The sequence below is a fragment of the Xiphias gladius genome, chromosome 15, assembly GCF_016859285.1.
Source record: "Xiphias gladius isolate SHS-SW01 ecotype Sanya breed wild chromosome 15, ASM1685928v1, whole genome shotgun sequence".
NCBI classification, from domain to species: domain Eukaryota; kingdom Metazoa; phylum Chordata; class Actinopteri; order Istiophoriformes; family Xiphiidae; genus Xiphias; species Xiphias gladius.
The window spans coordinates 559,239-572,925 of record NC_053414.1 but is presented as its reverse complement, the minus strand read 5'-3'; the positions used below and the strand labels follow the sequence as shown (position 1 = coordinate 572,925).

The 13,687-nt window shown below is 48.0% G+C and overlaps 1 protein-coding gene across 1 annotated transcript in view; it reads left to right on the top strand.

Moving 5' to 3' along the window:
- The window catches only part of lamc1 (laminin, gamma 1), a 67,966-nt gene that overhangs the window by 41,379 nt on the left and 12,900 nt on the right, over nt 1-13,687 (top strand). The window contains exons 3-11 of the mRNA XM_040145091.1: nt 3,512-3,642; nt 5,287-5,453; nt 6,953-7,141; nt 8,558-8,675; nt 10,540-10,638; nt 11,481-11,617; nt 11,811-11,933; nt 12,760-12,949; nt 13,568-13,680. Of these exons, the coding sequence (XP_040001025.1) occupies nt 3,512-3,642; nt 5,287-5,453; nt 6,953-7,141; nt 8,558-8,675; nt 10,540-10,638; nt 11,481-11,617; nt 11,811-11,933; nt 12,760-12,949; nt 13,568-13,680 (1,267 nt within the window). The remainder of the gene's footprint in view (nt 1-3,511; nt 3,643-5,286; nt 5,454-6,952; nt 7,142-8,557; nt 8,676-10,539; nt 10,639-11,480; nt 11,618-11,810; nt 11,934-12,759; nt 12,950-13,567; nt 13,681-13,687) is intronic.

The following is a 13,687-nucleotide window of genomic DNA, read 5'->3' as shown; positions in this document are numbered from 1 at the left end:
GCAAACAAATGTTGTGTACAGTTTAAACCGTGTTGACTCAGCCGAGAACCTGCCCGAGCTTCCTGTACTGGACAGTCTGAGCACTGCAGCTGCTGGACAGGGCCAGATGAGTTTATCCTACATGAATCATAAAGAGAGAAAGCTTTTCGGACAACTGGTCAGCTGAGAAACCAGCTGCAGAAACGTTTTCAACAATGACAATCCTTCATCAGAGCCAAATATAAACCAGAAACAGGGCATCTGCCAAAAACCGAACCTCCATCAGAGGCTGGCAACAGACAAATGTGATACTACAGCTACAGTTGAGAGCGGAGCTTCAACACTTTCTGATTCTCGATTGTGCTTTGTCACAACTGAGAATGAAAAACCGTAGAGTACTGAAAGTTGGCACCAAACCCCTGGTCAGATTCTTTCTTTGATTTGATTTGATCAGATGTCTCCTGATTTAAATCAAATCACCAGAAAACAGAAAAACAAATGCTCATGTCTCCCAAACTGCAAATGAATTTGTGAATTCTACGAAGTCTTGCGTGCTGAGGTGTGGGTCATAAGTTTGTGCCGTTTGTTCTCGCTAGTGAAACGTGACAAAAATGAGCACGTCACAGTTTGCGTGTTCTAGATTCCAGCCCGGCAAAGTGGGCCACTGCCTCAGGGCCCTGGACTTCCACGGGCCCCAAAATCCATTCAAATCTAGTTCCAAGACTCACGATGCGCATTCATGTGGAGGCAAACGGGGACACTTAACCCTCAAACTCAAATGACAGTTTCTCTGCTCACATAGCCAAGTCAGTGTAACCCACTGATACATTTCAGCATCTGCCCAAATCCATGAAGGGGCTCGCCTCATCCACCTGTGGATGATTTCACAGTGTCGTGTTTATCACTGTAGGATAAACAGAGCGCTGTGCGTGTCGGCATCAGGTCTCAAAGCGATTACACCGCAAACCTTCTGCTCACCGCGGCAAAATAATTGTATTAGTTATGAACCTACGTGTGTGGCTCACCGTCCCTCAGAGTAAATGAATCTCTCAGCAAATGAAACAATGTAAACACAGTTACTGTGGGGAACATAAAGCGCAACAGGGCCTGATAAGACATGCGTCTAGGATTGTGGAGGTGGTATCAACAGGTTGTATCTGGCGCTCAACTATAAATCAAAACCTACAACTAAGGTCCCTACGGCGGGACTCCCGTCCACCCCTCGCTTGGAGCATGAATCCTGTTTGCTGCTTCGCCTCACACGCGTTGCCTCCCACCCCCCCCCCCCCACTCCCTTGTTGCATGTTGAAAATACTCTGGTAGGGAGAGAGACAGAAATTGAAGGCATAGTTACTTTTTCCAGTGTGGGTTTGCTTACGGCGTGGGGCAACATTGAATCAATCTCAGCAATGGACATGGTGGGAAAACCATCACTACGAGTGACAGGAATGACGGTCAAACCTCAGGAAATAAACCCAGGTCGTAAAGAGACGAGCAGAGAGCAGAAAATCTGCCCCACATTCCCAGTAGGTTACACAAGGATTTAACATCAGTGTGCAAAGTCACAGGAGGAGGGAGAAGTTTCTCCTGAGTGGGTGGATAAGTGTACGGTTTATCCAACCTGAAAATGATATAAACGTCCAACCAGAGAAAGTCAAACTCTGCTTTTTAAACATTCTTAAATCCTGCTGCCTCCTCTTTGGCCTCTGTCGTTTTATCTGCCGGTTTCTTTGCTCAAAACTTTCCTTTATTTGGGTATTTCAACACCATAAAAACATGAAGCCTAACGATTAGATCTCCTAGAAACAGATTTGGTGTCCGACAGGAGGCCAACAGACTGTCAGCAGATACTTCAACAGTTTCCTCCTGAGGTTGGAAATCAGAACATTTTTTGGGGAGAACATGGAGAGACATTTGGAAAACCGATATGTTGCTGAGCCACGACCATTCGTTTCACATGTTCCCTGGCCGCGTAGGTGTTCATATCATAAATAGATTAACATTTATTCACGCCTTTCCATTTTCCTGTGAGCAGAAACGAACCCGGCGGCCGATCGCTCGGACAGACTGTGGTTCAGGTCTTTCTGCTCCGAGCTGGTTGTTTGTCTTCAACCAGCTGCTCTGAGCTCTCACTCTGCTGAATAGAAACCTCTGGGCCTGATAAGCTTCCTGCCGATACTGAGCAGAGCTATCGCTGGCCTTCACTCTGAGTTTCCCATGAGCTTTTCACCCAGGCAGGGAGGTGGAGTAACTTTTTCTTAATCCTCTGAAAGTGAACAGGTGTCCTTCAGTAATTCCCTCCATTTGGGCCTCGTATCATAACGCCAAGAAAATAAATTCCATTTCGCTAAAAATGTCACACTTTCACTGCCTGTTCTTACTGTTACGTCACTGTTTTTCATTTTCCCACAGCCTGAAAACTAAAACCACTTCCCTCTCTGTAGATTCAGGTGCAAACTGTACAGGTCTTCACTGGTCCAAAATTTCGGAGGAAGGTGGAACATTGTGTCGGCCCATCCAGCAGTTAATTAAAACATCGAAACGTGCAAAAGCAGCACACAGCAACAAAAATGATCCACTAAATAATGAAATTCAGTACATTACATTCAAGAAAAACACCCAAAAAGACCTGACCAGACCGAATATCATTTGGACGCAGCCCAACTCCGTTCCTAGTCCGGGTCTCGGTTCCCAGAAGTCAGAGGGACCCGGGGGAGCTAGTTCAGTGCCTCTTTGATCGAAGATGCCGTGTCAGATTTCATGCAGTGTACCTGAAAACAACAGTGTGAAATACTGAGGCAAGGAGCTGCCGGTGTTCTGTTCGCCACACTGGTGTTTGCTTTTTGGTGTATTTTTTAAGACAACACAGCTCAGTAACACACTGTCCTCCGCACACCGACAGCATGTAAACCAATGCAGAGTTTAGCGAATGACGACAAAATTTGAATGTTAGAGTCTTGTTGAAATTGTTAAACCTGCAGTGAAAGTGAAAGCGCTCCTTTACAAACCCTGAGAAACACGGGGAACTTTTCAGTCCTACATGGAACAGGGAACACTTTGTTTTAGGGGCAAGGACAAAGTCTGTTTTTCTTCTTCTCTTTCTTTCTTTCTTTCTTTCTTTCTTTCTTTCTTTCTAAACCATGTGAGATCACATCAGTGACTCAGTCGCGTTTCACTGAAACAATTTGTGGAGCAAATATTACAAACGGAAGAAATTATTTTTTGGGGCGCTTCTAACGGGTGGGCCGCTAACAACAGTCAGTGTTTCCAGTGGAGAAATCCTGTGAGTGAGGAGATGCTCTCTAGACAAACGTGTCTTTATGAGACACATTTGAAAGCCTTGATCCCTGTGACCCCTTGATGGTATTTTTCTGATTCCTTCTGTTCCAGCGACAGATGATTAGAGGAGAGAGACTCCGTGTGGCGCTCTGCTGCCTGCTGGACTGTCTGCAGGACGCCCCCTCTCTGTGTTTGCTCGTGGCTCGACAGGCCTGATGTCTCTAACGTTGCATTCATGTTGTGTCTACTGTAGGACTGGGTGACGGCCACCGACATCAGAGTGACCCTGAACAGGCTCAACACGTTCGGAGACGAGGTTTTCAACGACCCCAAGGTCCTGAAGTCCTACTACTACGCCATCTCCGACTTCGCTGTGGGAGGAAGGTACTGACCTAAGGAAAGATGTTGATCTATGCCGCAGTAACTGACCAGATTTAGTTCATATTTGGGACAATTTTGCAGCTCTGTGATGCTCATTGTCACAGTTTTACATTGTGATATACTCTGCTACAACGAATAGTTCCTCTCTGAGTAGGATGAAAATGTGAGTAGAAAAAAAAGAAGCTCTCTCTTGTTAACATGAGAGACTGAACATGCTTCAGTCTCTCAACCGAGGAAACTCAACCGAGTGAGTGAGTGTGTTCAAGTGGTTTTGTGGTTCCTGGTCTTGAGGTGTCACTGTGTGGTCTGCTTCCCTGTGGCCTGCGCAGGAATCCAGATAAGAACTCTTTTTTTCCTCCTCGTCTGGGGAAAAAAGAGGTTTCGACAGGCATTACAAGAGTGTTAAACAGGTTGCCGCTGCACAGCCTTCGCAGCCATAATCTGTTTGAAATGTGGAGCAGATTTCCATTACACAGCCAGCATTCCTCACATTCCTGGCCGGCAGGGCTGGATTACAGGGAATCCGGAATGGGGCACGCTGACCGCCATGACGGGAGGAAGAAAAGGGAATAGTCCTGAGCTGGAGCACCTGTCAGAGCTGCAGAATTGAACCTTTATTTATCCAAGGAGGGCTTTCTGAGGAGCCTTTCCCTCTGTCGGATCCACCCCGATTTACCTGGACGTGCTCACCTGAGAGCTGAGGGGACATCCAGCTCACATGTCTTCAGAGAGCAGCTCGGCGCCCAGTGTCTTCAGATGCCTTTGAATTTTTCCAACATGTACAACCCCGTGACAGACGTGAACCTCTCCTGGTTGAATGATCAGTACCAGCAACAAGACACTGAGCGTGAAGTGTCTGTGTTGAGGAACACTGAGATTCTTGATTTGAACTCACTGAACTCTACTCCTCCAACAAGTTTCCTGCGTGAAGCAGTTGTTGACTTGGTGCATTGTTAAAGAAAGGCTGTCTAGTTGTTGACCAAAGTCGATAAAGTGAATTGTAGACAGTGATTGATTAGATGTTATACGTATGTGGCGGTCCAGCTTTCAGCAGCTTTCTTGCACAAGTTGTTGTTGTTGCGCAGACGGGCAGGCAACCTCTACAACCTCACAGTCTTCCTTCCCGCCGTCAGCTTTTCCAGGGCTCTCTGCCAAGAAACACCTGAGACAATAACCAAAGGTGGCTGCCGAGCAAGTCCCGTCCTGTTGTGAGGGGCCCTTTCCCCTGAGGAGGTTTAACAAAACCTTCCCTCGGAGCCACTGAGCGGAAAGGCCTAATCAGAACCAAAAACAATATCATCACTACGCCGTCCCCTGCTGTCATTTCAAAACTCCGAGAGGCTGCGAGTACTCCGATAGAAAGCGGTTCCTCACTGTGTTTATATGTACGTGTCCTGTGTATATATATATATGATACGCAACTCTGCCTGGATTGTGGAGAAATGTCGTCACTCTGGATCAGAATTCCAACTTCTACGACATTATGAACGTTTCTGTTTTATAGGACTAAACAGCTAGTGACAGAGCGACATTACTTGAGGCGGAAATCCTGCTGATTATTTCTACAGACAATCTGATCGGAAAAATGTGGATGTTTTAGGGAGTTTTTGTGTTGTCTGGGTGTAACGTGTGTTTCTCTGCCGTCAGGTGTAAGTGTAATGGCCATGCCAGTGAATGTGTGAAGAACAGCAGGGGACGGCTGGTGTGTAACTGCAAACACAACACGGAGGGCGATGACTGCAACGTGTGCAAACCGTTCTACAACGACCGGCCCTGGAGGAGAGCGACCGCCGACAACGCCAACGAGTGTCTGCGTAAGTCTGCTGCCACCAAACTGCATCTCTTACTGCTTTACTGCGCCTGCGACTGCTTTACGACAGCTGCTACAGCTTGACTGCGCCTGCGACTGCTTGACTGCGCCTGTCACTGCTTGACTGCGCCTGCGACTGCTTTACTACAGCTGCTACAGCTTGACTGCGCCTGCGACTGCTTGACTGCGCCTGCGACTGCTTGACTACAGCTGCTACAGCTTGACTGCGACTGCTTGACTGCGCCTGCGACTGCTTTACTACAGCTGCGACTGCTTGACTGCGCCTGCGACAGCTTGACTGCGCCTGTCACTGCTCTACTGCGCCTACGACTGCTTACTACAGCTGCTACAGCTTGACTGTAAGCTACTGCGACTACTTTACTACGACTGCTTTACTGCGACTGCTTGACTACAGCTGCTACAGCTTGACTGCACCTGCGACTGCTTGATTGCGCCTGTCACTGCTTTACTGCGCCTGCGACTGCTTTACTACAGCTGCTACAGCTTGACTGCGCCTGCGACTGCTTGACTGCGCCTGTCACTGCTCTACTGCGCCTGCGACTGCTTACTACAGCTGCTACAGCTGTAGTAAGCTACTGCGACTACTTTACTGCGACTGCTTTACTGCGACTGCGACTGCTTTACTACAGCTGCTACAGCTTGACTACTGCATCATTGTGACAACGACAGCTCTGATTACTACTAATGCTATTTTTGATCTACTATATTACCACTTTTACTGCTACTGTTGACACATCAAGTACTGCTACTCTAAGTACAACCACTGCTGCTGCTCCAAATAATTCTGCAGCTGCAGCTGCCACCATTGCAATAACAACACCAAACCGAATAGAATAGTAAAAGTGCCAAATTAGGATGTAAAAATGTTGAAACATAAGGACGGACCCAGAGAACAGATCTCATGTACTGCAGATGTTGATCTTCCACTTTACTTGGCGGTAACTGATCCCAGGCCATCCAGAGGGGAGGAGACACTAGCATTAGTCACGACAGTCTCTGGGGGATTGTGGGAGGGTTCCTGTCAGCCAGACATTCATATCACAGGCCAGATGCATGACTAACTGGGTTCTGGGGAATTTTATTCTTCTTCTTCTCCCACAGCCCAATGAATCCACCGGCACAGGAAACCCGTGCCTGAACGGAGGAAACTCACATTTACACGTTGAAGCGCAGCCGCGCGTTCACCTCATTTAACCCTGTGTGACCTGTTCAGTCCAGTTTTTATTCACTTTGAGTATGTTGCTATGATGTGAAGAATGAGCGAGCTGACAGAACTCCCTCCAGACGGCATCTGTTACAGCTTCACCGCTGCTACTGCTTTACCGCAGCTGCTACTGTTTTACCACAGCTGCCTCTGCCTTACTGCATCTAACACTGCTACAGTTCACCGCAGTAGCCCGCATTTAGACCGGGCCAAAGTCATAGTCAGCGGTGCGTAATGAATCCTGTTAATGTAAAGCTGTCTGTCTGTCGCTCTCTCAGCCTGCGACTGTAACGGGAAGAGCTCCGAGTGTTACTTCGATGCGGAGTTGTACCGGGCCACGGGTCACGGAGGTCACTGCAGAAACTGCGCCGACAACACCGACGGCCCCAACTGCGAGCGCTGCCTCGACAACTACTACAGAGACCAGAGCGGCAGCCGCTGCCTGCCCTGCGGCTGCGACTCCGTCGGTGAGTCACAGCGCAGGCTGACCTCGGATCAGCCAAATCTGTTAAATGGGTTACAGAGTCTGATGGTTCTGTGAAGGATCGTAGCGGTGGTCTGCACGTTTTAACACCAGAATGTCACGTAATCCATCTCAGTAAGTCCTGAAAATAATTTTAACCCAAAGCCGATCAAGTCATTTTTCAGCGGGCTGAGACAATGTCACCTGTTTCCAGAGCAAATCAGCCCGTTTCAAGAATGTTCTCGAAATGTACAAGATGAAAGAAAACGAAGAGTGTGAAGAGGTTTGTGGTTCGTCCAATCCGGTTTTACCCAAAGTTTCTGTTGCCAAGATGAACAGTCCCACGGTATGAAGAGTCTCCTCAGATACAAGAAAGCTCAGTTTATTTCATGCTGTAAATGTGAAAAAGTGACAAACGCGTTCGTCCGTTTACCACCTTTTTTTCCTGATTGGTCATCGCTGTGTGTAGTTTAAGTCTCTAGAGTCTTTCCACGCTTTGTGTTTTGGATAAGCAGTAAATGGATGGAAAGAGTAACACGCGTGCTCGGACTCTAAAGCGCAAATGTTTCGATCCCCGTGGGCTCTTCGTCAGGTCAAAGTGGCTTTTCGTCGACACTGAATCCCAGCAGCCAAGCACCCACTGTGATGTGCCTGTAACAGCGCTCCTCCGGTGGGTCCTTTGTTGTATCTGAAGAGCCTCTTCTCGCTTTTGTCACTTTACGTTTTTCTTCTACGTGGTGGGACTGACTATTTTCAAACTTGAGAATCGGAGGCTGAAAAGCAGCCGTTTCTGAACAAGAAAGGTTTGGATTTCCTCCGTTTTCTTGCCAGATAACGTGAGAGGTCAGTGCTTTTCAGGAGCCGGACTCGTAGGAATTGGATTTTTCCCACAAACACTTAAGCACGCCAGAAAAGAGCAGTTCACTTTTACGTTTCCAAATGAAAACCGCTCTGGTTTTCATAGAAAAGAAACAAACAGCTGCCTGGGTCTCAATCCCGAGTGCACGATGGGACATGAAAGCAGCAGGATGAAGTCACACTAAGTTATTCCTTTTGTGATAATTTCTCTATAATAATAAATTTAATGGTCTAAATTATGTGCTAAAAAAACCTTTCTCCGTGCTGCTAATGTCCCGTTGTGCGCTGAGCGTGGAGACGCAGAGATGCGGCCGTGGAAAAGTCGGAAATGGTTTAAAGAGCCGGCGTCTTGATTGTGAAAACCCTCAGTGGCGCAGAGGTGAACGGGAACCACAGTCAACTGCAGAAACGTAAAACCGCTGGTATGAACTTGTGGTTTTGGTGGTCTGTAACAGATCGCTGCAGCAGGCTGCTGGGTAATGGTTTGTTAATGGGAGCTGATTGTTTGCAGATGGTTGAGGGTTAATGTGCTGACGGTGGGTGTTTGTGTGTGCGTTTTCAGGCTCGGAGTCTCCTCAGTGTGACAACAGAGGAATGTGTGCGTGTAAACCAGGCGTGACCGGAGAGAAGTGCGACCGCTGCCAGCCGGGATACCACAGTCTGACCGAGGCCGGCTGCAGGTACAGACTGATAGGACCCTGATCCCCCCGGGGGGGGGGTCAACGGGGGGAGAGTGACCGGAGTCCATGCCGCCAAACGGATGTCTGACCCTGGCGTTTTCACAGTTCGGACTCTGTTCGGAGCAAATGTCGCAAAACCGTGTCGTCTAAACCACATTTTGGAAAAATCCTCTTGTTCCCAGTCTTTTAAGAGTCAGAGCGAGAGGATGGATATTAGCTCCATCTCTGGGTGTTTAGTCTGAGCTTGAAAAAAAAAAAAAAAAAAAGTCAAGTAATCACTTAGTCTGCAGCAGTTCAGATAATCGGTTCATAGCTGCCGTTATTTTTTGATCCACCAGTTGCAGCTTCTCTTTTACTCTTAACAGCATCTTTGGGTTTTGGAGTCAGTCCGTCTGTTCATCTGTGATGTGCTTCTTCACTATTTACTGATACTTTCTGAACTATGGTTTAAAGGATGATGCTTTCATTTTTTAAAATTTGTCTTATTGTCAATAAATCCCATGAAAAGACCGGACTAACGGTCAGTGTGTCCTACCAGCCAGTACTGTGTGTGTGTCAGAGCCTGATGCCTACGTTGCAACTGTTGCACTGGGTGACATGTTCCTTCATCACGGGGAATTAGCTCCGTCGACCGGTAACGGCGTTCACTTCCACAGTCTCTGCAGAGTAGCTCCTGCACGGCAGCGGCCGCCGAGCCTGCTTTTCCTCTTGGACAGTCAGCTTTAGAACATGAAGGGCTCTCTACCCGCTGGTGGGAATGTCCGGACCGCAAGATGTTCATCCTGGTCTCTTGCATCCGGCAGCTCCTGCAGCGTCGGCTCCAGCGTCCGCATTCTGCCCCCGTTGGCGTCGCCGAGCACCGGCCTGGCTATCAGTGGGCGGGGTAGAAGGTCCCGTTTCGTCTTCTCCGTACTCCGGCTCACGTGGGTATCGATCAGACTCTGTCGCTGTTGCCAGTCGACGGAGCTGTTTCATAATAAACTACAGGGCCCTCATTCTTTGCTATGAAGGAACACGTCACCCAGGGCAACAGTGTGACTCACTGATGTGTTTTTAATAGTTTCTGGAAACAGTGGAGCTCTGTGGCTCCGAGGAACCAGATACATCAGGCTCTTCAGATAATACTTGTTAGCAGGAGACATTCAGCGCTAGTCTTGTCTTTTTATTGGATTTGTTGACACCAAGACCAGGGGAGACCATTTTTGGCCTTGGGTGTCGAAGGCTGTCTTTAGATCAATCTAAAGGTGGACAGAGGGTCTGTGATTATCCTGTTTGGTGGTTCACGTGCTGGTTCGGTGATAATGTAGGTTATGGGTCAGGCGTGATCTCCGTTTATCCTCCCAACACACAAACAGACACAGAGGGAGAGAACCAACCTTCAGTTCGTTGGTTCCTAGATACAGACTCTCGGGTAGCGAACCCACACGGGTGTCAGGGGCTGCTCAGGGCGGAGAGGTGGCGAGGACGGACCGGTCGTTCTTGGGGAGGTGACGGGGAGCGAAGAGGAAAAATGCTCCGTGATCAAGTTAATCACTGCAACACAGCATTTAATTATGACTCAGCTCGCTCTCTCTCTTTCAACCAAATCGCTGTGGTTCATTGCAGCCTGGTAGCAGCTGGTTTGAGGCCTGGTGCTGGTCTGCAGCTCCGGGTCTGGTGTAGACCACAGATCCCAACTGCCATCTTAGCCCTGACTGCTCTTTGAGCGCCCTCTGCTGGCAGAGTAACTGTTTGACCTCCTCAGCTATTTCCCCTCTCTCTCTCTCTGTTGGTCTGTGTCTCTCCCTCCTCGCAGCACCCTCGTCACCTGCCGTCCCCCCCGAAGTAAATTTAACGACACGCTCTCTCTCTCTCCCTCCGTCAGGCCTTGCGCTTGCTCGCCCTCAGGCAGCACTCAGGAGTGTGACGTCAACACCGGACAGTGTCGCTGTAAAGACAACGTGGAGGGCTTCAGCTGCGACAGGTAACACACACACACACACTGCACACCTGCACTGGAACAGAGTCTCTCTAGGTCTAGGTCTCTTCTTTGAGGGTGAGAGACATTTGGCGTCAGACGTATCACAGGAAATCAGAGGTTTGGTTTTATTTGCAGCCTTGCTAGAAAATTAAATGATGAGTCTAAAATAAAAGACGAGGAAAATTCTAAATGGTAAAAACACACAAAAAAATCTTTTGCAGACCAGATGTTGCAAGAAATGCTGAACATGTTCTGAACTCATATCCGGATCAAACCCCTGGTCAGTAGTTTGAGGCCTCTGCACTAGAGAACCAGGACTAGATATGTGTATGAACAGGAAGGTAGACGACGGAGCCAAATCCTTGTCCATCACCAACCGAATCCACATCAGCGGTTCAGACAGGAAGACGTTTCACAGACTGCTGCTTCAGATCTGAAGTCAAGATTTCAGGTGTAAAGATCTGCAGTGTGAAGGTTCGGACAAGTGAGGAGGAAGGTAAAGATGAAAGAAGAAATGACGGGAAGAAATGCGGAAGGAGAAAGGGGTGAAAAGGGAGGAAGGAATAAAGGAAAGAAGGATGAAGAAGAGGACACGAAGAAAAAGGTCGTGGTATATTTCTGCAATGACAGATCTTTTGCAGCAGTGGGGGGATAAAGTGGCGTGAAGTCACAGGACGGGCCACACAGGTGGAGTCTGACCTCTGACCTTTGACTCTTGCGGTGCAATGCAGACATGCAGCAGGTTTCCCGCCTCCTGAATGGACATAAACGTCAGCAGAGCAGCCGAGCTCCGGCTGATGACAGCTGATATTCTAACGCCTCGTCTTCCTGTGTGTGTCCATCAGGTGTAAACTGGGTTACTTCAACCTGGACCCCAACAACCCTCAGGGCTGCACCCCCTGCTTCTGTTTCCAGCACTCGTCAGTGTGCGACAGCGCCGAAGGCTTCAGCATCCACACCATCAGCTCCTCCTTCTACAGAGGTAACACCGCCTGCAGGCAAAACACTGGGGGAAATAATCCCGGTGACCGTCAGACAGATTTTGAGCCTTGTAATGAACCACAGCAGCATCTGCAGCTGCCGTGCAGGGCTGACAGGGTTCTAATGTGTGTGTGTGTGTGTGTGTGTGTGTGTGTGTGTGTGTGTGTGTGTGTGTGTGTGTGTGTGTGTGTCAGATGACGAGCAGTGGACCGGTCAGCAGCGTGATGGATCCAGTGTCTCCGTCCAGTGGTCTTCTAGCGGACAGGAAATCTCCCTCATCTCAGACGACTACTTCCCCATCTACTTCATAGCCCCGGGTATATACACACACACACACATTAAAACCTCCATCGGAGTTAGAAGGGTTCGGAGCAGAAATGGAGATGAAGCCAGCTGCTCCACAACGTGGCCAAACTCCAGGTCGACCCCCAAGTTAAACCTGGTTTTACTTTTCACGGATCGCAGAAAAAAGGAAACCTTCAAAACGCTGAACAGAAAAGTACCACAAAGTAAAAATACTCTGTTACCAGTCAGAGTATTGTCAATAAAATCTACTAAAGTAAAAGTAGTCAGAAGGCAAGTTTAGTTGTTCAGCACCTTTCAACAAGAGGACAAAACACAAAAGGCATCAAGAAAAGAAACATAAGACAACCTGCAACTGTACCTACGTAAATGTACTTAGTTACATTCCACCACACCACACTCAAGTACGGATTTCTGTTTGTCACTGTCAGGTCAGCAGCTGCTCTGGTCTTTCTGCCGTGACAAGTCTCAGGACCCTGCATTTGATGCTTTTTAAAGGCTGCGGCTTCTCAGCTCGGCTGCACTTTGACTATTTTCATTTTCCTTTGGTAGAAAAAGTTGAGGGAAGCTCAGTGGTCAGTTGATGCTTCTCACGGGAACAAGGGTCTGGGTCTGAGTCACTGACAGGGAGAGAGGCTGGATGAAAACTGAACTGAATGGGTGTTAAACCCGTTTCTGTCACCCGAGCAAAAATCCGGACCCCGGTGCGGTTGGGAGCCACTGAACCTACTGTAATCCTACTCTGATTCACTAGAGGAGACAGCCCAGGACAAAATGACTGGAGGGGTCGCCTCGAGTCTCGTGTTCAAAGGCCGACTCTTGTCGTTTTCTGTTTCACAGAGAAGTTCTTGGGGAACCAGATGCTGAGTTATGGACAGAACCTGAGTCTGAGTTTCCGGGTGGACCGGCGGGACACCCGTCTGTCGGCGGAGGATCTGGTTTTGGAAGGAGCTAATCTGAGGGTGGCCGTCCCCCTCATCGCCCAGGGCAACGCCTACCCCAATGAGAACATGCAGACATACGTGTTCAGGTGAGGGTTTGATTTACAAAAAACTGTCAGAGGACTCGGAGATTATTGTTATTCATGTCTGACCTGCTTTAGTTTGACTGGAACCAGACAGATTCAATCATCTGGTTTCAGTTTAGTCAAAGCCTTGGGAAAATCTGTTAATCTGGTTTCAGTTTAGTCATAATCTGTGCATCTAGTTCTAGTAAATCTGGATTGAGACCATAATCCCTTTCTCTAGTTTTAAATGTTAATCTATTCATCTGGATGTAGTTAGAATTGATTGATTTTTAGTGATAATCTGAACATCTTCTTTGAAATTCTGGCCAAAATCTGTTAATGCAGGTTTAGTAAAACTGGTTTAAATCATCTCTGCACCTGGTTTTGATCATTTAAACTGGATTTATTAGGATTTATCTTTAATGGTAATCTGTACATGTAGTTTTGAGATCTACATAATCTGGATTTGGATGGATCCGTGGATTTTGTTTTAGACACATATTTATGGAGATTATGACCTTTTATATTTTTTAAAATTCTCCCGACAATGTATTAAATTGGTTGACGTGTTGATCTGGATTAAGTTCGACAGATCTCTGTAATTGTTGATAACATCTGGTTCTGGTTGTGGTTCTGGTTCAGGCTCCACGACAGCACCGATTACCCCTGGAGGCCGACCATCAGCCACTCAGACTTCCAGAAGCTTCTCCTCAACCTGACGGCCATCAAGATCCGAGGCACCTACAGCGAGAAGAGTACGCA